The following is a 25343-nucleotide window of genomic DNA, read 5'->3' as shown; positions in this document are numbered from 1 at the left end:
GCTAGTTGGGTGCTGTTCAGGGTAGTTGTAGTCTGAATGATATCATATGAATACAACTTAAAGCAAGGTGCTTGTTTCCCTCATTCCTGGCTGTGTTTATGCTAATCTAAGGTAAGTGGCTGCCAGACATGAAAAGTGGTTCTCTTATTTCACTCTCAGAAGGAAAGCCAATGTAAATATTTAACAGAATATCACATGTTTCCCTTCATGAAGATAAGATGACTGCATATAATACCAGAAGAGTAACACACATGCAAAAACTATAAAATCCCTGGCCACTATACATGCGCAGATACCATGACAAATCCCTGAATCCTATGTGTACCTGTAGAATAGTGAAGTTTTCCAGTACGCTGTTCATCATGTACTTCTCCGGCAGGTGTTTGAGCTTGTGGATGAAGTTGATCATGTATTCACATAACGGGGAACGATGGATCCGAAACACGTAGCGTCCATTCTCAAAGCGTGCATACTCGGTCTAGGAAAAACAGAAAGGCAAGCGTGAAATCCAATATCTGAGAACATACACTATACTTGAAGAGGATTTAAAACACATTAAAATGTGAAACCTAATGTAAAAAAACAAAACACATAAGCACACATATTCCACTGAAACTCAAATGGATATGTTGGATATGAACATCTATGTGATAAGCTGTATAACCCAATGTTCCTAATGCAGCATATGGCATGCCAGATTTGACAATAAACATATTTCTTGTGACAACTGTAATCAAATAATGAAGCCATTAAATATCATCATGTGGTCTACGGAGGCAGCTGGCTCTACCTAGGGATGTGTGTGTGTATGTGTTTATATTGTACAATCCATCAGCAGTGGATGGGGGCAGGGCGACTGTTGTGTATAGTTAACGGGAAACATAACAGTTAGTCATGCTGGGGAGATTTGTGAATCACGTCAGTTTCCTGACCACAGATCAGCGGTAATTGACTGGAATTCATCTCCACCAGTAGCAGTTATTCACTCCTCTGGGTGATAATTGTAATGTTTTGATGTGGTCATGACCTCTTAATGTTGAAATTTCACTGGTCTATCATTCATTCGGTGATACAAACTTCTTGAATAGTCGCCACATATATCATTTACTGTTGATAATTGCAGGAACTCTGCTATCCAAAAATAACACACAGGGGTTCCACAAAATGTGAAGCACACAAAATCAGGGGTTTCAAAATAAATAAACTGAAACGAATGAATACTATTTACTAAATAAGTCACCAAACCTTATTTACTGATGTGCTAATTTTTATGTTACTGTCCACCACCTCCTGAAAACGTATTTACTTATGGCAACCTCACGTGTTGATTTAGGAGCAGTGGCCTTTAGCTGCCTCATCTTTGATTAAAGTTCAATTTCCAAAATAATATATTTCACAGAAAAATTACAAAGGCGGACACAGTGCATTTTTTCAGTTCCAGTTAGAATCTACAGAGCTGCCAGTCTGCTGTCAGATGCCATCGTGGCAGGTTTACAGGTTCAAAAATACTTTCCCAAACACAATTCTTGCAAAAGGAACAATTGTAAAAATGGCAAAATCTCTGTTGCGTTGTAAATATTCTGAATTGACTCTGCAATAAACTTTGAAGAAGAGTGCATTACTCTGAGCCATTCATCCAGGAAGTCAGCTGCGTCTAGATAAGAACTCTAATGTCTACGGGCCCCTAAAACAAAGAAGTCAGAGGAAGCCTATAAATTTCTTGCAGCCTATTTACCCAGTGGGCACCCAGACGCACCGGCTGGAAAAGCTAAGAAAAAGACAGGCAAGAAAATCTAGTGTAATAGTATGTCCAAAACACCACAACACTTCCAGTAATCTCTCATAATAGATGCAGGATAAGTTTGTTATGATCGACTCAAAGTGAAGACATTAAAAAAGTGATTCTTGAAAACCTTGTCTTACCTCTACTTTCTCCACCACCTGTTTGCCAAAGGAGCAGACCTTGGTGGATGAGGTGATAATCATGTTCTCAGAGCTCTCATACTGGCTGGACACACCGTAAAAGAAGCTGCTGTCATCCTGCAGGTTTACACTAAGATCCGCCTAAAAGGAGGAAACAGACAACATGTCAGGATCAACTACAACTACAACTACAACTGTCAGTCTGACTGGAAGGAATCATGGTTAGTTAGGCAGCCTGGTTGTGAATGTATTAAGGCTTGCTCCCCTTTCTGTGCAAACATTCCCTTTTTTTAACTGGAGACACATGTGTACTAAACATACTCCAAGCAGCCAGTCTGGAGGGTATATATATATATATATATATATATATAGACCCGCGGCATAATCTATAACAAAATACCTGATCCTACTGTATGCTCAGTGATATGGATCTCAGTGAACATGTGCGTCGGTCTGGCAAAGACACATCACTGAAGGTGTTACAGCTAAGCAAAGCTTGCGAGCGATTCTAGATAAAGCCAGGAGGTATCCAATGGACAGATCCTTATTTACCTTGAGTAACACCATCAAATCCAGTGTCAGGATTCCCAAGATGCTGATTATCTCTTTGTATGTGTGAGTGCATGTTCTTGTAAGATGATGATACATAAGATTTTGTTGATCTATGGAGCATTCGAGCGGCATCGGGTTTACTCTGTCAACAAGACAGATTTGTTTGAACAATCTCAGACCTGGAAATTCTCTTTAAAGAAGGTATGCTGACATTTTTGAATATGTTGGAGCCAGTTAGAGCACAAGTCACGTTGTACATTTTTTACTTCTTTTCATTGCTAAACATGATCTTGAGATGCAATCAAAAAAGATTTCTGTGAAAACTAACAAGGTAATTCATAACAATAAGAATAATAATCAACAACTGAAACTAATGGAATGCCAAATGAGACAATAAGACAAAAATATGACTTTACAAGTTCAACTTAAAGGCAGCCAAGTTTGTTTATCCTCAGGTGGAAGCACATTCACCCATCTCTGATCCTCCCACCAATTCAAGTTTGAATTGAGGCGAGTCTAATCAGATTTCAGATCAGACTGAGGTGCCGTCTCCTCTGTCAGACAGCTGGGCTGTTTTACCTTTTCCCCTGTCGGGCTCTTGTCTTCTAATGGGCCATTGAGACACCGCTCAGCCTCCTCTCATCTCTTCATCACCCCGTTCATCTTCATCCCTCGCCCATGTAATTCCTCTATTTGTCTTCATCCCTGGGGCCTAGTGACCCTCCCCGAACCGCCATTCCCTGCTTCCCTAACAGCCTGCGAGGGAATTCATCCAATTACAATCAGCACTGCGCAATTGGCTGATTAGATCACGGTGGGCAGGCTGGCTGTGTAACAATTTAGCAGAGCCAGCTCAAATCGGATTCCCTCTGCACTTCAAAGGCGTGAGACAATCCGTTAGGACAGGGCCACGGGCGCTGAGGGGGTGAAGAGGAAGGTGGGGAGCGGCGCAGGGCAGCCAGTGGCCGACAGGGGGGTTTGCTGGAAATTCAATCTAGAATACCATAGCTTTGGAGGTGGGTCAGCCGCCTGTCACCGTCACCATGCCAACCTGCACCTCAGCACACCCCCAAGTCACGACCTGCCACGCGCCTGTGTCACTGTGGCAACATCGATTAGGCTATTCCCATCTTTTACAGCGCTGTAAATAAGGTTACCGTATTTTCAGATGTGTCGAGGATTTCATTTTGCTTATTTTCATGGCCGAGAGCATCTTTGCTGGGGTTTTTTTTCCTCTCCAGTGTGGGTGTTGAAATGCCCAGCTGTTTTGTAGCATTTCTGTGTTTTGTCATGGATGCCTTGAGAATTGGAGGACCCCCTTGGGATATGATAAGATGAACAGACTGAGGGGGGACAGTGTTATGAGCTTGTTTTCCTCTAGTGAGGAGCTGCATATGTCATAACTGTTGACTCCACCAGGCTCTGACATGAATCAAGAGAGTAATATTTCACCAATGAATGACTTGTTGGTTACGTGCCACACAACATTTCTCTTGCCATCCCTATCTCTTGTTCTCACTGTGTGTCTCTATTTCTATCTCCTGTGCTTTATTGCTGTCTTGCGCTCTTTTCCTTTATGATATATGGAGGGGTTACTCATCTCCTCCTTCCTCTCACCCCCCGAATCAAATGCCGTGGCTCGACCAGCTGCTCTTCCCAAGGACTGGACATGACTACTTCCAATATGGTGCCACTCACCAATGTCTTTTATCTCTCTACAATAAATAATGTGGAAGTTGAGCCTGTGAGAAGGGTAATGCCATACATACAAAGCCATCTGGTGGCATATGAGGCAAGGCGGCACTTTGAACTTGACATTCACAGTCTTTGGCACCTCAAACCACAGCAGTTAAAGGTATATATCTGCTTTGCAAGTCACCAGTGGCTCAACACAACACAGTGACTTCTTAAGTTACTCAGTTTTCAACACTTTCTTTTCCTCCATCACCTATTTAAGACGATCATGTATTTTCACAGCGACGAAACTAATTTAACAATATTCTTTACTGAAGCAGCGTAGCGTGCCTCCACCATCGACATCCAAGCACCATACCACAGACATGAAAGGATCCACACCACTGAAGAAAACCTATGACTGTATCCACCTCTTCTCCTTCAGAGCTCCATATGTTTCAGGCTGAGTTGATCCCCCATTGAAAAAGATGAGGCTGCACTGTGTGTCAGATTTGGAGTGGTCTGATGCTGGTCTGTTTACTAAGCACCAGGGCGGGATGTCTGATATGCCTATCTGTGATATATGGATGACACTGTACATCTTGAATAGTCTGGAACTATGTATATGTCTAACTATTGAGATGACACAGAAGACGAGAGGAATGATGCCTTGCCTAAAACAACCTCTCAAGGCTCTCGTGGAGCCAAGATGCTGCACACATGCTGAGTGCACATCATTTGTGCTTAAAAAAAACAAATGGAGTTTGTAATGACTTAATTGTAGTTCTGATCCAGTAGATATTTGCTGTCACTTTATGAAACAACCCAAGTTTAAATAAATATTTTTACTCACTTAAGTCATGCTTAACCCTGATTTCTATTGTAAAGTCAACATGCTCATATTTGAGATAGGTTCGTCCTACTGGTGAACAGTTTGGTCACATGTGAGTTGACTTGACCTCTTTTGAGCTTTAGTGTTTAAGTTAGTTCAGAGTTAAATTCCTTTTAAAGACGTGTTTATTTATTTGACATGTGTGTGGAGGGAGGTGTCCTGAGGTAGGGTAGGAGAAGGGTGGGTCTGTTACTGTGTACGTGTTGCGCATGATACAAATACCAAAGGTCTTGTCCTGAAGTAAAGCTACGTGGTCGGATCAGATCAGAGAGATGAACAAAGTGATCGTGTCCGATTACACTCGGTCTCTTGCGATCTCTTCTTTGTGCGCATTTTCATGTCCTTAACTTGGATTTTCCTCAACTTTCCAAAGGATATCCCAAAGTCTCCTCCATGTGTCTGTATCTTATGTTGACTTTGCCATCATGCTTTACTCTCTTATCACTCTCTGTGTGTAATGTTGAGTGTTGCGTGGCTGTCTGGGTGTGTGTGTGTGCGTATGTGTCTTTTGGGGGGGCTTATCTATAAATAAGAATATGGGGGGGGCATCAGGGTTGAAGTCAGTCTAATAGTGCAGAGACAGGTGTCTGGGATCACATTTCTCCTAGTGAAAGATCAGGCCTGCCACTCTCCCCAAGGCTGCTGTCACACACTCAACCACACGCACATCACAGACATATACAAATACAGCCAAGGCAAATGCTGCGCACCAATGCCCTCTTTGCAGGCATATAAACCGCCAATCAGGTCATAGGAGCGATGACTTTCCATTCATTCTGGCCTCAAATCGCACTTAAGTTCCTTTAACTCCGACGCTTAAGCTCTCTCAACACAGTTAACACCGCGAGGCCATTAACAGCCAACAGGTGCCACAAAACATTAACAAGAGCATTCACTGTAGTCTCACTTCACCTTCATGACTTGGGGAGGCTTATGTATTAAGTATACAAAACATAGAATATAAGATTAGGCTTTACATAATGTGTATGAAAATAGTATCTTAAATTAAATTAGTGTCCTTTGAAATCAAACTAAAGTGACTGAACTGAACTTGAAAACTAAAGTGTTCAGATTGAACTAAACTGGCCTTCTATGAACAGCAAGTTAAAAAAAAAAACAACTAACAAAACGGACAGAAATGTTTTACCCAGAACTTGACGAGAAAGAAAGCGTTGTGTGGCCCTTTGTCAAACAGCTCTTTCAGGCCCCCTTTCTTCTCTGGGAACTTGTCGTAGATCTGCCTGATGTCCACTGACTCCAGATAGGGGTCACTGTAGCTTGGGTTGGACTGGCCGATGTGCACAAACAGGTGCTTGTTGAACTAGGAGAAACAAAAGTGCATATCAGGAGATGAAAATGGCAAATGTCCAGTTTGCTGAATTGCCATTAACACCAAGGGTGCTGCTGAATACCGTAAGACATCTGTCATATTAGGCCTGCTGCTCCGTTTCATCACATTTACTGTGATATCCTCTCTCAAAGGTTCCGCTGTTTTATTTTCAGTCTCACCATTCATGATAGCTGTTGTGTAAATGTGTTAATACAGCTTATACTATCATCTTTGGGAGTTGCAGTTACACCCTTATGACAGGAAAACTCCCAATGTTTTAAGTTTGAAACCACAATATCCAGTCTTTTTCAGTGATATGCGTATAGAATGTTAGTTTTTGGTACCACTGGTATTTTCATGTTGATTGCTATTGTGTAATTAGCTCTTAAAGCGCAACTTGTTTTCTGTGTACAGGACATTTTGAATCTTTGACTCTTGAATCTCTGACTTGGCGATCAATGTCATAATCTGTGTTATTTCAAAAAAAATTCTGCGTCTAAGCCTTTGCCACACTATTTTTCTTTAAGATAGGAGATTTGCTTTGCTGGTACAACACCAAAATAAACTATATATATATAGTATTAATAGGCAATAGAGAGGAGGAAACAGTGATTTTGTTTTATGAAAACGTATTTTTGTCCAGTCACACTCTTGTCGGACTGAATTTAATAGAAGAAATCTGTGTAAAAAAATCTTACAGGGTAAACTCAACCAAGGTCTGAGAACCAAAACACTGTGAATGAAATATCTCCAAGCAGCTGATTTTGGGCGCTGTCTAGATTTTTTTCAGGTTTGTTTTTGAATCGACATCCTGAAAATAATAAACCCTTCTAAGTCACTGATGGATCAAAACAGTTGTCTTCACTATACTCACAGTCTCTGGGTCCTGAGGTTGCTCTAGGAAGGCGGAGAACTCCAGCATTCGCAGCTTGGAGCTGGCAATACTTCTGCCCTGCCAAGGGGGGGCACCAGGAGACATGGACAGCCCTGCTGTGCTTTCATAACCTGCAGAGAAGAGGGCACCGAGCATGTAAATGTGTTCTTTTAGTGTCACAAAGTAAACCTTGAAAATGCAGCGAAAACACAGCTATCTCTCTGCGCTTTGGACAGGCTCTCTACGATGACCTGGGTTGTCACATCACGTTGCTGACACGACGGCCGTCTGTCAACACAGCAGAGCAGAGAAAGAGCACCCACCTGTTATGGGGGCCGGGCCGGACGCTTGCATGGCATAACTCTGCTGGGAGAAGGGCTTAATGCTAGAGAGAAGAGACAGACAAGAGAGAGGAGGTATGTTATGCAGCATCTCAGCCTCATGACCCCATCTCATATACTAATTGGACCACCTGACCTCTAAAGACGCAGGGGGCAGAGTGGTATGCTGAATGTCAGACAGCTGAGGACTTTTCTTCATAATTGCACTGATGTGTTTTAATTTGCTCTGAGATTTATTCCCTGACTGAAATTTATCTGATTATTATTAAGCTGATCACATGAGAAATCACTAATGGATAGCGCTATAGAGTAGACAAGAATGGCTACTTACTCTTCGTGGCCTCCTGGCTGTCCTGGAAGTGCTCCGTGCCAAAACTAAGGGGAAAAGGTGTAGAAACTATGTTTAATAGTTAAATACACAGCAACAACTGTGTTTATTCTGCATTCAAAATGCAACTGAGAGGTGGCTCTCAAAAAGTTACCAGCTCAAATGTGTTAAAAAAAAAAAAAAAGATAAAAGACAGAAAAGTAAATATTATTACTAATATATATGTGTGATGCAAGCATTGAGATAAAATAAGATTTATTGATTAGAAAAGTTGTAAACAGATCAAATTACTGAGAAGTTCATAAACCTAAACCAAGAAAAAGCAAGATAAAAAGATGTTTGAAAATTGTAAATTTAAGAAAACTGAAGACTAATGGTCGCAAGATAAAAACTACTTTGCATCCAAGAATATGACGAAAATGTATCAGTATATAAGAGGATAAAAGGAGTGGCATTAAATCACAGAATTTGTTCTACAAATATGAGTACTGCTCAGCCTTTTAGATTGGTATAGATAAGATCATGTAGGGGACAGGTCAGAGACTCACCCCACCAGTAGTGGGGTAAGCTGGTCTAGAGAGGCCCTGGAGAGCCATCTTGTTCTGGAAGGCCGTAGGTGAGATGATCTGAGCTGAGGACATGGTGGCCATGCTCTGGAGGGCCTTATCTTTGGCAGCCTGGTCCTATAGAGAGCGACAGAGAGTGAGAGTAAGATAAACAGACAGTCATGCAAAGGGAGAGCACTCATCAAACTCCATTTAAGTCAGCGCCCCACTTTACCACTAACACAAGCAGAGCCCTAAAAGGGGAAATGAAAGGCTCAGGCCAGCTTGCATCACCAGTGAATCACTGCCAGCCAGAGAGCTGGAGAGAAGGTGATATTACAGTCAAGGGCCTTTGGGTCAAGAGTTAAGTTTATTGCTTTGGCAGGGGCAAGCCAGTGATGACAACTAGCTTCTGTTGGAGGTCATAGTGGAAGTCAAGGCAGGCAACAGGGTGAAATGTTAATACGGTTATCATAACAATATCAAAATTGCTAAATGCTAATGTCATTAAAAGGATTTAAAAAAGGAGATAGATTTATTAAAAAATAAAAAAATAAAAGTCTATACTATGTGCCACACTGTAAAGTGATACAGCTCTTGTTTTTGAATCCACTCCTTCAGCAGTTTCCAAACCACAGAGGACTACAAGCACTTGCCGCCCAGCCCAAATGGGCAAGGCCACACGGTGCATTCTTCTTCCCAGAACTGGCTAACACAAGGGCATAGCTGAAATATGGGGGGTACATGTGGCAGGGATCTCAGTTACACCAAAGACGTATTTAAAAAGGCCTGTCACAGGGGCCAACCCTGTGACCGGTGCAGAGCCCTGCCAGCTGAACCCTCGTGGCTACTGTCCAAGGTGAGGGAGAGTCCTGTTGCCTGCTGTGACCGCGAGTATGCGGATGAGAAATGTAAACTGAGAAAGTACTGGGGGGACAGGGATGTGTAAGCTCTCAGCGTACCACACAGGAAAACTTTTATTGTGGTACTTACCAGATGTAATACCTGGAAGGAATAATGCAGGGATTAATTTGTTTCCTGAAAATTGTGTTTGGTTCATCTTATTCATAACCATGCACAGCAAGCCCCAGGCTTTGTAAAATATGTTCACATTTCATCGAAATGTGTCAGTATCTCATTTAAAACTTGCATCAATTATGGGCTGCAATTAAAATAGCCAATCATTTGTGTCTTTGTGTTAATGGAATGTGAATACATGGCCGTGGAGGGGCCACAGAGGTTGAAATGCCTTTAACAAAACATGAAACTTCATTATAACAGGAAATAATATAGGGTAATAATGTTTTCACCTTCTTTCCGTCTGTTGCTGCTCAACTTGATTGAAATCATGATAACAGCTGAATACAGGCACCTTGCTCTGATTACAGTCTAAAAAACTCTGTGAGTCAGTCTCAAATAAAATAAGAAAATGCAGCATACTAATCACACCTTTAACTCAGCTACGCCTATTTTTTTTCTCTGGCAGTGTGCACAAGAATTGCAAAGTACATTTAACAAGAACAACACTTCATTGCATATGAAATCTTCCAAAACATTTAGTGAATATTGAAAAAGCAGATAAAAGTTGACTCACGTAGCGTACCTTCAGCTTCACCTGGATCTCCCTGGCCTTCCGTCGGGCTAGAACCTGGATGTGACTAGACACCTGGACGACACAAAGAGCAAGCAATGCAACATAGTAAAGCAAGGATGCCCTTCTGCTCCACTTTCCTCCTGCAGTTACAAAACACGCAGGTGAGCTAGAGACTCTAAACTACCCAAAGGTACAAATATTTGTGTTGCAACCAAGCAGCAATTTCTGTGGTTGAAAAATGAAGCCATTGCAGTGTCAAAAATTGCAGTTCCTCAAACAGCCACTTGAGGCTGACCCTGAAAGTGAATCAATCCCCGCAGATCCCCATGTTAAACTGCCCAATTTTATGACAGAATAACATGTTTACCAGCTGAAATTAAAAACGCTCTCTATAGCTAATTTCAATGTTTATGAAAATAGTACAGGTGGTGATTTAAAAAAAACAAATATATATATATATATATATAAGTCACTGGTTTAAATTGTATTCAGGCTTAAAGGGATATTTAAAGATGTTGCCGCTTTGAGTGGCAGGTGAGTGCCGTCATACGACAGTCTATGACCCAGATATATTTGCATGACCCACTTCAGCTCGACTCACACGTCACCTCTTTGCTCATTTTCCTGGATAAGGTATCCTACCTCTCACCCAAGACTCAAGATGCAATGCATCTAAGCCTCCAGCAACCCTGCACAGGATTAAAGAATGGATAAATGTGAAGCTAAGCTCAAACAGCATTAACTTAAACCTACAGTAACTGTTGTTTTGATCACCTGTGGGCAGCAGGAACAAATTATGAACACAGCACTGATATATCTTCACCTTCTGGGTTGGCATGTTGAACCTGTTAATCAACAGTAGCTTATTTAAACATCCAGTAGTTAAGGAACAACATCATCATTCATTTGGAGTTATTTTAAAGTCCAATTTTCACTCCCATTTTAGCTCTATTTTTGGTCTCTACCAACACTTGAGGGAAACATGTCTGTTGAGCCGCTAAATGTTGCACTATGTTTAACAGTTAGTCACCTGCTTTGTCTCTCTACTGTTTAGTGTTAATCAGGTAGTTTACAGGGAGGTTTTAGAGCATTTTTGGAGAAAACAGCTGCCTGCTCCAGCCAAAAACGATGCTATGAGAGTGGTGATGGAGAATCAGAACAGTATATTTGGGCACTGGGCAGATAAACTAAGACATGCCATACAGCTCATTAAAACCCAGGGGAAGCTACAGATTCATGTGATAATTGTCTGCATGTGTATCACTGTGACTGACCCCCGTCCCATTGTCATTGATACTTGATACATTGTCAGTATAAAAATATTGGGTATTGCCAGGGGTTAAATTGGGAGTTGTGGTGAGGGAAGCCCTTGTTCATTGAGGTCAGAGCTCACAGAGCATTCTGCTGACAGCAAAAATAGTGTGCATTTACTTTGGTACAGCAGTTGTAGCACTGAAAACCGTACACATTGTGTTTTCTGGATGGTGTCTGGTTTCTGGCGACATGGTTTCTTCAAACTTCAGCTGTGTACTTGAATTTTCTAAATGCCATTTTAAAAATCCCATTCAAGATTTAAAAAAATAAATAAATCAATTCATCTCCACTGTATTGGTTAAATTTCACAATAAAATTAAATCTAATTGACCATATACCTTTAGAGAGATGCCCTAACATTCTCATTTTTGTTAAATTTTCTTTTTTGTTTACTTTTTGTATCTTCTGGTCATTTTTCTAATGCAACCTTTTAAATTAGTTTGAGGGGAAAAAAATCCACCTCTGTGAAGCACAGTAAAGTCTCAGTGGACTCAAATGCACTACATCCATCCATCCATCCATTTTCTATACACTGCTTTATCCTCTGTAGGGTCACGAGGGGGCTGGAGCCTTTGCTGAAAATATAAATGTATGGACAGCTCTGATGTTTGCTTTGCAGGAAAGTGCATAGTTTGATTACATAAGCACACAGGGAAATCTTAAAAGACGTAAATAATAAATGAAGCTACTGTTGCTGTGCGACTGGTGTAAATTGTGCAGAGCCATTCTGTCAGCATGACGACAGTGAGGGACCTTTGTCTGTGTGATGCTACAGCTGTCTAATAAAGTTTTAGAAAAGAAACTGCATTTGTTTATTCAGCTCTAGCTGCTGTATGAAAGCAGATTTCAAGAGTTATATGCAAGTTGGCATTCTGTGACACTAAGGCCAGTCTTGTAGTTTTTGGATCTGTAAATATGCATGCTCTTGCCTGAGAGTATGTGTGGAACTTTCTGTGTGCAGCCTAAATTTGTGTCTGTGTGGGGGATATGCCACAAAAGCAGTAGTGTGTATGCAGAGAGTATATAACCTACTGCACAAAAACTGAACTTAGTCCCGCTAGCAGACTCCTAGCAGACTAGAAACTAGTATATTTAAACAATCCATCTGTGGTGTCAGCAGCTGTCTGCAAGGAAGCATATACCAGACTTAAGGCAGGTGTTATTCTTTCTGCATCTGTGAAAATGCAAGGATCCTCTAGGGTCCATATGATGTACATTTCGTCATCTCTCCAAGCCTGCGCTGACCTATCTGTGGACATCCACGTGCAGACCAAATGACTGGCGGTGTCAAAGCTATGCTGCAAGGACGCGTAGATGACAACCTACTGGGCATTTAGCCATAATATTTATATTAGTTAGGTAAGTTCTGTAGTGTATAATACTGGGGGTCTTAGCTACGTTAATACATTAGTTAGGTTGTTCTCCATAACTTACAACATTGTGGGGTCTCAGCCTAAGTATGTATTATAAGCAGGTAAAGTAGTATTTTATATCATTTTTGTAGGGTTTTAATGCCTAATGTGTAATTTACTATGATAACATTGTTTGGTTACTTTCATAACGGCAATCATAATCTTTTTTTTACTGGAACTTGCTTGACTTGACATAAATTGACTTAAACTATTTCATCATGTTTATTTTCCATGTTTGGTATTTTATTTGTTTGAATTTGTTTTCATTATTTGTCGTTTTATTATACAACTTTGTAACTTTGTTTTCCAAACAAAAAAGCGATTAATATTATTATTATTATCTATGACAACACGCCCGTCAAGAGGATTCCAGGCAGACAAACTAGTACAAAAGCAACATCTTTGCATCTGTGGTTCACATTGGAGCATAATAAAGCTTTAGGGAGCTGGTGGCACAACTGTGGTGGACTAGGGTCCAGTTTAACCCCTGAGGATAGCTGCTTTAACAACCATGTGGCTAAAATTCCTTTGTTCTATGAGGCCTTAAAGCAGAGAAACATGCCTTACTGATTTAAATACGCTTTGTTTTGTTTTTTTTAAAGACAAAAATTAGAAAACAAGAAAGAAACATAACTGAAAATGGTGCTCAGACTGTTGGTATGTTGTTTTGACAAAAGTTTAAAACTGAAATTTGTCTGAAAGTTCGTATGGATAACCTTTTTGTTCAAAAGTGTATTGTAAAGAACTGTAGTCAATCAATAGCCTGAAATGTGCACGAAATACCGACTATCACATTTAAATTATGAATGAATAAAAAACTGCAGTAAAACTGAACTGTTAATGTGTATTTTTTTATGAAAAACTTATGAACAACTTGCTTCCAATCTCACACAATTTATTTTAAAATCTGTAATAAATATGCAGTACAGAAGAGATGGCATTTGTTGCTACATAACACTAAATCTATATTTTCAGCAACTGTCTGATGTAGCTGTACTACAACAGTCAGTTTACTGTAGATGAACCAGCAGGTGTCCCTCTATACCTTCAACCTGTCTCACTATCTATCTCTGATCTGTCACTGCCCCTCCTTCTCCTCTCATCTCCACTCATCTCTTTTCATTTCCACAGTGACTCTGCCAGATGACTTAGAGACCCTTTCTCTCCACATCCATCACTGCCCCATACATCAGTTCTTCCATATCAGATACCGTAGTGAGGATAGAGTTCCAAATCCCTCTCCGTCCCGCCTCGGTCTCCCATCCAGATCACTGTATTCCCCAGCTTCTTTCCCTTTCTAACAAGCACCAGATCCATGAGGTGGTGAAGAAACAACACCGACACATGATCCTATAGCATCTGTGCATTGGGCCCTGGCCCTAAATCAATCGTCATGTCCAGCCCTCCAAACGGGAGGGATCGAGGGTCCGGTGGGGTGGGTGCACACAGGGTGTTGGGACATCACTCAACAGGAGAGGATTTTCTGGAGGGGTTCAAAAATAGGGGCTGCTACAAATGGCATCTGCAGAGAACTCACCTGCTTTCTGGTCCGCGTCTTCCCCGTGCGGAGCTTGATGTACCGTGCGATCAACTCATTTCGTCCTGTGAAGGGCCAAAAAACATCATTTTACTTCACTAATTAGCACAAGATCCAATTACTGGAACATTTCCAGATCTTTCAGCTACATTTCACTTCCACTTGTCAATCAGCAGGAAAAAAAAAAACATTGGGAGAGTTAATAGGAAAAAGGCAACTTGTTTCTTAATGTTAATTAATTTAGTTTTTAATTTAGTTTTGTTTATTTACTAAATTTAGTTTTAATAGGAGAGACCTGAAAAAGGCTGAGGAGATTGAATACACAATGTGACGCAGCACCCACATTTAACTCATCACCAGTGAGCCTGTCCTGAATGCCTCACCAAAGCAGGCAGCGTGAGAGGCAAGAATGACGAAACGTATATTTGCGTGAACAGTTTTAAACAAATAGTTACGTATCATTAGCTAAACGAAGAGCTTAAAATATTTTTGCACTCGCGTCTTAGTTCGCACATATTTGCAAGCGTTTGCGCGTGTGCACGTATAGATGAGAGTGCAAACACACGTGCACGAAGCAAAGCGTCAAGGCTGTCCAGTGTGTCAACGCTGAAAGCTGCAAGTGTAAGTATATCACTAAGTATATACTTCTGTCTGTGTGAGAGCTTGCATCAGTCTGTGGCTGACCCCCCGAGTGTACACTGAGCTCATATCTCCGCGGTGAGTGTGCGTCTGTGCGCTGCCACTGCTGACAGACAGGTCACATTGGCAGAGCAGGTGGAGGCTGCAGCCATGCGATCCTCAGACCGGACTCAGGACAGACACGGTACAGGCCAGTGACCAGAGGGGGCCAGACTGGTGAGGCCGCGAGGCAGCTGGTGTGTGTGTCAATGTTTATGGAATATGCCTTTACGCCTGCTGTAAATTTTGAGCTCGTTCTGCCCCTCATCCAAACTCTCCAGTTGCTGTGGAGGGCAACGGTCATTTGGCTGCGTTCACCCTCTTTTTCCCAACAAAGTCTCCAGTTCGATGGTTAAAACAGAAAATCTAACAACAGGTCGAGAACGTTTTGCAGTTTTTACAAGACACATTACTTTGATGTCGCTCTGTTGCTGCTATACAAAATGAGCATATTACAACACTACATATTGCAGTAATGGTGAAACATTAAACTCAAGATAAACACTCATATTATCGTGTTTATTGAGCAATAATTTTAAATATTCTCTGGCTACAGCCTCTCAAATGCGAGTATTTACTGTAAATTTTTATCGTTTTGTTTTTTGGAGTATCAGTGGGGCAAAACAAGCAATGTAATGATGTCACCTAGGGCACTTTTCCTAATTTTCTGACATTTAATAGACTACACATGAAGCAGAATGCTGCTGGAGATTATCAAGAGATCAATTAAAACTGAACAGAATCATTAATGGGACCCCTAGAGATCAGCACATTTACATATTTTAGGGACTGAGAAAAACACACAAGATCAGGTGCAGACTGAATCACGGCTCTGACACCCAAAGGACTTCTCACACACCCCGACGCAAACACACAAAGTCATACAAGAGTTTGCTAGACTTTGCACCACCTCTTAAACACGGTCATTTTTCCCTTGGCACCACGTCTCCATGTGAATTAACACACAGATCAGTCACGACACACAACCTGGTACAAACCCGTCAGATTTTCCCTCACATAGTGATGCTTGGGTCAGACCTCACAGCGCTCCACAAAGCAGGCAGTCAGGTGACCCCGGCGGTGAAAATAAGAAACCTGATACCCGGTTGATACCCCATCAGACATTTTGTCAGCCAATAAAAGTGATCAGATTTTGCGCGGAATGCAAAACCAGTTTGGTCCCAGCATTCGTGTGAAACAGTCATTCCAGGCCTCGCAGTTTGCTCAGGCACAGGTTTAGACTTAATGCTTTTTGAGAGCTTTTGTGTTCTGCTGCTAAGTCCTTAAAGAACTTAGATTTTTTTTTTTTTTGCTGCTGGATATACAAACTTCCAGCCAGACGTCTGCCTCTGTAAAGTGTTGAGCACAACCTCTTTAGAGCTAAGATGGATTACCCAAAGAAAACGCATGTGATTATACAGTAAGTTGTATGTTGGATGGAGGGATTTTAATATCGAGCAACAATCACTGGAAGGATAAATCCCATTTTTATCACAACTTGGGACTTACTCCAATTGCATTCGCCAAAGTAATTGCTAAATCTAGACAGTCAGCAACACTATAACAAGAAGCCAGACAAGGAAAAGAAGTGGTTATAAATAAGCCCACAGTGTAGACAGTTTATCTTAGCTCTTAATCATAAACCCTCATTGGATAGGAAGAGTGTTGCAAGATTGGAAGGTGTGATGGATGTTTATCACTTTTGGCTTCAATTTGACTGTCTACTTTAGTCTTCTCTTACAAATTTGTTTGGAAATCCTGGGAGTGATAGTCTGACTACACATCCGTTTCACACTGTCAGACTTTTTAGTGATGCTTTGTTACTGCATTTCCAGATCTCAGCAATGACTCTGACGAGTACAGCATTAAAAATGACAACAGAGATGATGACATGCTGGCTGGAGTCAAGATAAGATCAAAGATGTCACTTGATTTTAGATAGCTTTACGTAGCTTGAACTCATATTGTTCCTACATCTGATCAAACAGAATTGTTTAGATGGGTTTCACCACCGGCCCCTAGTGGGACCCACATCTCATGGAAAGCCCTGCAGCCCAGAACGCTGTGTTCAAGAGAAGCCTGCAGGATTTTTGTGTCACTATGTGGAATCATTAACAAATGCTCCAAATTAAACAAGAAAATAAAAACAGGAAAGGTCGACATTATTTGTTTGAGCATTCCAAAATTAAAACATATCCCTGTCTAAATAAAACTACGTTTTGTAATGCGGCACTATGGTTTCATTAGATGTAAGCACATGAATCAGAATAAATCAGTTTTGGTTATGAGAGCAAAAAAGGAGGGAAAAGTAGTCAATACTATTCCACATAAAGCTCCAGGAAACACACACACAGGACATGCACACACATTACCCAACTGTAGGACTATCTTTGTGTGAGGCTTTTGTGGACTAAACCCTGCTGCGAAATGCTGTGCGCTCCAGTTTATACACACAGTCGCACACACAGATACAGACGTATACTGACACACACACACGCACACTTTAGCCCCGGTTGCGGCATTCATTCCGTCTCAATCTTATTTTCCTTTCAGGGCTGTAACTCCTCAACCGTTTAGTGTTTATCAGGAGGTGCACTCGCCCGCCGATTGTTTGAGCCCCTAAAAGCATATTTCTTTAATTCCCCAGGGATTAAGAAAGTGTTCCACATTTCCTCGCAATCAAATTCTTGAAAAGACGAACAGAGAGCTTTGTAAAAGTCCTCACAGTACTTGACCTCAAATGAACATTAAGTTGCCTGTATTGAGTTCCTCACATTACAGCAGCAAGTCTTTCCAGTTCCCAGCAATTTATCTTCGCTCAGTGTACAGTGAGATGTACATTGCGTATCCAATAGGGATTTTCAAAGTAGCAGACACAGATGTATGAGCGTGTCTCCACAGATGAATAAAATTCTTTCCATGAATTCAGAAAAACAGACCATCTTTTCACTTTCATAGCCAGACTCTTTTGAACCTGTGTCATGGATTTGTAAGACTCTGCTGGACCCAAGTAGTTGTCAAACTGGATCAGCCTGTAAGTTATTGTGTCAACCGCAAGTCAACTTCAAGTATGGAAGTTAAAAGTAGCACGATGGATACAAAACAATTCTATTACTGCTTCCTATATTAAAAGGAAACTTTTTTTCATCTTAGTGTTGATGATTTTAGAAAGTTTGCTACCCCCAACAGCGCAAAGGACACACTTCAAAGTTGGTCAGGTACGTATTTCAAGCATTAAACAACTTCATTAAGGACTCGTCAAAGGGGCTTTGCTTCATGTTCTCGTATCAGATGCCCCGCCACTCCTAGTGTGAGTGCTTGGGGAAGGGCCCATCAAAAATACCCTGCAACACACCCATGAGATCAGAGAGGCAACTCAGTCACACAGCGATGAGATCATGATATCCAATGGGAGTAGCACAGACACAGAACTTGTGCCAGCCAAGGCTGCAGGAAAGTCAGTAGGAACATTATACCATCACCCACTGGTCCACAGTTTGATGTTGTTTATCACACTGCCTGCAGTCACACACTTGTCTGGGGGGAATCTGACTCTGGAAACATTTCTTAAGGGCATGAAAAGTGACGCAGTAGAAGCAAAGTCAGGGTTTTCCAGAGTTCAAGATATAGTGCTGAGTTTTGCAACTTAGGAAAAAATAACAAGTTGTGAGTTTGTAATAATGTTGTCACAATATGACAGAGGACAAGGATTCAAGGAACTTTATTTGCCATGCCAGCTTACATTCAGATGTTAGTGGTATGAAATTTGTACTCAGGTCCCAGTGTAAGTTGGGAATGATTCTGTAAAGCAGAATCAACTTTCCTATCCATTTTGTATTGCAACAAAACATCCCAGAGAGCATTTTGCTCACAGACTACAATTAGAGACATCTGTTTAGTGTGTACATAAAACAGATATGTTTATGCTTAAGTGAGAAAATTCTGATTAATTCTGATCACCGATCAAACTCTCTGTCTTCTAATTTGAAATTTGATACCTCAACTCAGGAATTTTCCAATATTTAGCACCAGTTACAACAGCCTCTTCTTTGACCCCAATTTCAAATCTGTGTCCCTCACTGTATTAAACTCATCGGTATTTTGCGTTTGTGGCACTAAAATCAAATCAAATCTAATTAAGTTTACTTATACAGCAGGTTTAAAATAACCTGAGTTGATCAAAGTGCTGTACATGTTAACATTTAAAGTTCAAAAAGCAATCAGTTTGTAAGAGGGAATAAAATTGTATAAAATATTAAACAAGGCAAAACAGGACAACAAGTTCTAAGATCAAAGTTTAAGGTATAAAAAAATCTACAATGCTAAAAATGATGATTGTTAAAAACTACCAAAAGCCACTGAAAACAGGTGTCATGACTTTTTTTTTTTTTTTTTTAATGTAAAAGGATTATAACGTTTATATGAAAATTCATTATGTGTTTCTAAGTTGGTAAATGAATGTGACTCCAGCGTGTGAACCCATACAGCATGATGGAGAATTGTTGAACAACATTTAATATAGTTTACATATGAAGTGTCAGAGACTCTATTTATGTAAAGGAAAAGATAAAATTCATGCACTACGTAGCAATTCATAGCGAGAACAGTATCCTGCTTTGCTTTAACATTTGTTCATCTGTAGATCAACTTTTCAGATTTAATATTATCTCTGCTGAGTCGACACATACGGGCATAATTTACTCTTCTGTTCTCTTTTGTCTTTTGTTAAACGTGCATGTGGCACTTATTTATGTCAATGATAAATCAATTCATTTTAATTAATTAAAAAATAAATAAAAATAAAAAGCTGGAACCGCCTGGACTTCCATATGTGCTTCAGTGAGACAGCACAGTTCTGTTTGGGATGAGTTTGAGGAAACTCTGATTAAAACAATCAAATTCATTAGAGGAGGAGACCTTGTTACCATGTGTGTGCGTGCGTGTGTGTGTGTGCGTGTGTGTGTGTGTGCACGTACGTGGTGGGGATAATTACATATTGCCACAAAAGATTCAGTGGTTGTATGAGCTCATAATTTATATTCACATATTGGATGTACAAAAAGACCCAGTGCTTAAGAAAAGACACACCCCAGAGGCATTGTTGCATCTATGAGTAACGTAATGGAAGTTTTTCAAAATAAATCTCCTCTACTTCTTGTTCGTCATGTTTTTATTGGGTGGACAAATGCAGACATTTTAAAGTTTTTAGGGGGAAGTATCCCCCACGTTTCCCCAAAATCCACACCTCTGAGCCCACAAAGGCCGCTAGTCATACCCAAACAACTTCTGTAAAGAAGCTATACCTGCCAGTGTCCCTGCACATATACACAGCAAATGTTGTTATGAAGACACATAACAAATACCAAAAGCTGTCGTACAAATCTGTCTATCAAACAAGATGATTGGTGTGTCCAGCTTCCCTTTGGGTGGGAGGCGGGAATGAAATGGATTACTGGACTTGACAAATCTGCACAAGCACAAAAAAAAAACAAAACACACACACACAAAATATCCCTGAATGACTTCCACATTAATGTCATAACATGCAAACATAAAAGCATGTTCCAGCCGTAGCACAATCCAAAATGTGAAAACTATTTATCGTATTTACTCCTGGAGCAGAGACTACCCCGAAAGACATCACAATAAGTCTTTCAGCAGTCTGCCCTCTCCTCTCCTCTCCTCCTCCTCAGGCCTGTTGGCAGAGGTCAGCAAGAGGTGGATGGGGTTAGTGAAGGAGGCCTACAGTGTCCCGTCCAAAGTCAACCCCTGGGCCTGGCTGCTCATAAATCTGCCCTTCCCCAATGGGGCTGCGGTCATCACTGGCCTGGCCTGATCGCTCTCTCTGTCCTCTTCTCAGTGTCTCTCTCTCAGCTCTGTGCATTCTTGACATTCCTATTTACTGACTGGTCCACACCGGGTGCTACATCTGCTGCTACGACATTATCCCATGTCCTGTTTGTGGGTGTGTGTGTGTGTGTGTGTGTGTGTGAACATCATCTTGTTTAGATTTATTCACAAATCTAGGCTTGAATTATGTTTCCTTAATCACTGAGGTCATATTTAAGTGTAACTGTATACAACCTCCCATAGTCTCTGCAGGCACATCTGTCAGCCATACATTTTCTCTCCACAGCACACATGCCCCACTGGGTCTGCTCGGGAAAACAAAGGTCACATTTAGGTTGCAGGAATGTCTTGGCTGGGTGTCATTTCCCCTCCGATAGAGCCTTGATGCAGCTTACTGAGCTCGGAAATAACCTCTATCAAGCCTTGCTTCCAGCAACAAGTCAAGTATAGCATGGATAGAGAGAAACTATAAGCAGCATCAAAGTCAAATGACTTTAGTTGATAGTGTCTGTTTCAGATTGCTCAATCTTTTGCACTTCTGAATGTTTAATTCGAAAATTGGATAAGAGAACTTTCTTCTTTTCTCATACAATAGGATAAGCACTACAAGCGTGCAAACATAAAAATGTGAAACATGTTTAATCAGTAAAGGAAATACTTCACCTCATCATAACAGAACATGTGAAAACTTGACGAAGCAAAAGACTTAATTCACACTAATGTTGTCACTTCAGTGTCATTATGATTCATTTTAAAAGTCTGTTATTTTCCTAATGATTTCTCTAGCACTTACTTACACTATGTAGCAGCATGTTACATGGTTGTTTCTAGGGAGTTCTCAAGAATTTTTGAAAGAAATTATGAGTAAATAACAGATTTCTTTCTGTGAGTTAATATTTGATCATCTGTCACAGAGATTGGCGGTTGCAAAAACTCCTATAATTACAGTAAGCTGTTTGTTTGAATTTCGTGAAAAGTACGGTAAATCTGACTAAGGCATACATTTCGCTGATGACATGTTGTATTTGCACAACCTCCCACAAGTGTGTTCGCAGTTGCAGTGATTCGTGCAGGGTAGTTTTAGCAAATCTCCACTTATGCATAGACAGATCAACAGGTGTCTGACCCATTTGGATCCTTCCACCTTGCTGATCTAAGCCCTGTTACATGGCTGTCACTGTCCACCGTGTCCTATTAGTTACACTGTGAGACACACAGAGGAGAAGTACAGGCAGAAAAAGGGTGACGGGGATGGAGGGAGCAGTGTTTAGATTCCAGAAAGTCACCATCGGCAGGGGGGTTTCCTCGAAAAGTCTCCAGAGAGCATCAAATCCCGTGAGAGGCAGAAGCTCAGAGACAGGGCTATTCCTGCTCATGAGGAACCCTCCACTCAGGAACTCTCCCCTAAAAACAGCACAGTATATGATCTGGGATGTTCCCTCTACCAGTGGTGCATAAACACTTATTAGTACTAGAACAGTATGTAGAGAACCACTTGTGACAGTAACTATACAACAGCATGTTGCAACATTTTTGCTTAAGAAAGCACCTACATGTGTCTTTTGGACAAAAGAAAAACATGTTTCCATAAATCATAAAAAAGATCAGGTAGTTTTGCAACATAGCATCCAAGATAAACAGCAGATTTGCCTCATTCAGTGACATTATATCACACTGTATGAGAGCATCTGCTAAGCATGGTGCTGGTAATAATCAATTACTGGCCTTCATTAAGTGAAACTGTGTCATGACGATATGACCATATCATACAGTAGTTCCTTGTACTATTCATCACTATGCTGCTTAAAATAATGGTTTCCAGCTTATTTCAATAAAACCTTACAAGATATGTTGTAGTTTGTATGTAATGCTCAACAGTGGAACACAGTTTATTGCAGTTAACATCACTTTGATTGTTTTACATGTGATTATTTCCTATATTTGTGATATATATCACAAAATGAGACACATTGTATTGTTGTTTAGTGTCACATGTTTTCTGTGAGACTCGCATGTACTGAGTCACTTCATGTCGTATTGTACCCCGTGTGAAATTAAAACATAAGTCTGGCAAAAATGTCAAAAGAGCTCCATGAGAATTGCCTTTCACCGGCTTCACCCAGTTTCCCAGTCTTTGTTGTAGCTCCCCCTCAGGCACAGCATGCAGGCAGCAAAGATGGTGACAGATTAACCTGCACTTGACCCATGTATGCAGAGTCTGAATGATTGTCTTCCCTGTTTTCTTCACAGCTGTCGATAAAAGACAAATTATAGAAAAGTGTCTTTCCTGCAGCGTTGACTTTTAAAAACTACTGCACATAAAAATGCAGGACTCAATATGTGGGGTGCAGGACTAAAGAGAAAAATGCTGTGCAGTCCTGCATGAAGTGGGACCCCTGGTCACCCTAATAGTTATGGATGGTGAAACACAGGCTCAAGAGGCTTTTTCAAACCTCAACAGGTCAAAGTCACTGGTGAATGTCTCACTTTACTGCCAAAGTTTGGACCTGAGTGAAGACTCACTGTTGCTTTCCGATGACCTTTACATCATACTTTTAATGAGAATGACTTGAGACAAAAACATATTTGCATCGTCTGACAAAAACCGACATTGGGTTGACATGTTGCACAAGCCCAGCTCAGTGGGAGCATGATTCATTGTGTGGGTTCTTTGTTCTGTACTGACAGAAAAATATGCCACTACTGAGGGGAGCTTTGTTGACTTTATCCACTTCACTAACACAAGCAATCTTTTCTTTTTTTTCTCCTTTCTTTTTTTTAACACTGGAAGATGCATCAAAATGTGAGAAATGTGCTTCTCACGCAGATGTTAGGAAATCCAATGTGACGAAACGAAACAGCTGCATAAAACATGGTGTGATGCAAGAGTTAATGCTGCTAAAAAAAAAGTCATTAAAAGACATCATAAAATAAAACAATTACAGTTGCAAAAGCAGCACATAAATTAAGATGACAGATATATGGCAGCAAATAAATAGGGGAGATAATCATATTTCCAGGGCCACATTCTTTTAGTGCGAGCTGTCAGCACATTGGTACAAGTTTGGGAATTTTTCTCCATTATTGCAGCATGAGGCCTTCGGTCAGACCACAGGGCATGTCTCTCGCTGAGAGCCACACAAGGCAGGAAATGTTTTCCTTGGCAGATGCATGTCGAATTACTGCTGGAGCACATAACCGCCACAATATCCGTGACACCGTCCCTAATAAGCGAGCTAATAGGCCTGTTGAGTAATGGGCATGAGGGCCAGCGCAATGCGCAACATTATGGGAAAAAATGTGGTGAATATATGTCGAATATGGGGTAAAAAACATTCCATTCAATTTAGGAATTTATAATGTAGAAGGTGATCCGAACACATTCCTTCTGTTTCGCTGCCCGGAGACTCAATATCATATTGTTTAGCAATGAATGGCATTCATTCCTCAGAGGGGAATTCAACATGAAATTCTGAGTATGTCGCTTTCAGCCAACAGACTCATTTTTTGCAAGGAGTTTGTTTTGTCTGTGTGTCCATATTTAGCCTGTGCACAAAGACTAAATAACATTTCGAAAACCATCAAGTCATCACTTTACAATTTCATGTATGCCTTTAAAGATATTCTCAGCTGATATTTGATTTGGCAACTTGATTTAAAACCACCCATCAGCGCTTTAACAGCATTAACAACACTAAAGACCTTCAAAGTGGCTTTGCATTGATTGTGGGTGCTTGAATGACTTGAGTTGTTGGCCACTGGTGACCTCAGGGATGGCGATAAAAGAGGAGATGCAGCGGCTGTAAGGATTGTCAGGGGGCTGCGCTGACTGTTGAGGGGCAATGGGGGCAAAGCGGGCCATGCACAGGCTCAGTCCTGCCTCTTATCTTGAGTCATAAATCTGGATTTGCCGCAAGGCTGTCAGGTTGAACTCAGCGAGCAGCTGGAGGCAAACTGAAAGGCAGAAAGACCAACTGACAGATTGACAGAGCGAGAAGGGATTGTTCATAAAGGACAAGGAGAGATTGTGTGAGACAAAGAGATATAAAGGTAGTAAATCAGATAGAGCAGAAAACACAGGAGGTAACGAAAAAACAACCTCTACCTTTCTCACTCTGAAACACACACACACACACAGATATGTGCACATTGTGGACAGGTGTGAGAGAGTTGTGCTGTGCCTCCAGGCCATGCAAGGCACCACTGCCCACCTTGGTGTTTATTTGTCCACCCCTCCTCCTCCCCTCCAGGCGCTCAAAGGGTAAACGTCTATTCTGGTTTAGGGTTACAGCCAAGCTGCCTTGAACCCCCGGGCTCCCAAGCGCACATGCCATTCCTGGCAAGCCGACGCGCTCCCTGGCGCGCATCACCTGCCCCTGACCCCCACAGGGAGGAAGGGGTACCTAGTGCCTTCCTTGTCAAAAAGCCCACCCCCACCACCTTTGCCTATCCAGTGCACCACCATCCCCGTGACACAGAATGAGACACCTGCCCCTCCT

At 41.2% G+C, this 25343-nt stretch overlaps 1 protein-coding gene across 1 annotated transcript in view; it reads right to left on the bottom strand.

Moving 5' to 3' along the window:
* Positions 1-25343, bottom strand: part of tead4 (TEA domain transcription factor 4) — a 33352-nt gene that overhangs the window by 4137 nt on the left and 3872 nt on the right. Inside the window, exons 3-11 of the mRNA XM_008294743.1 lie at positions 14317-14381; positions 10063-10125; positions 8463-8597; positions 7918-7961; positions 7569-7630; positions 7246-7376; positions 6189-6362; positions 1924-2064; positions 326-478 (exon numbers count right to left, since the gene is read on the bottom strand). Of these exons, the coding sequence (XP_008292965.1) occupies positions 326-478; positions 1924-2064; positions 6189-6362; positions 7246-7376; positions 7569-7630; positions 7918-7961; positions 8463-8597; positions 10063-10125; positions 14317-14381 (968 nt within the window). The remainder of the gene's footprint in view (positions 1-325; positions 479-1923; positions 2065-6188; positions 6363-7245; positions 7377-7568; positions 7631-7917; positions 7962-8462; positions 8598-10062; positions 10126-14316; positions 14382-25343) is intronic.

This window comes from Stegastes partitus, unplaced genomic scaffold (genome assembly GCF_000690725.1).
Source record: "Stegastes partitus isolate 25-593 unplaced genomic scaffold, Stegastes_partitus-1.0.2 Scaffold989, whole genome shotgun sequence".
In the NCBI taxonomy this organism is placed as follows: Eukaryota; Metazoa; Chordata; class Actinopteri; family Pomacentridae; genus Stegastes; species Stegastes partitus.
Note: the sequence above shows the minus strand (reverse complement) of the source record. Positions and strands in the feature narration are given on the sequence as shown.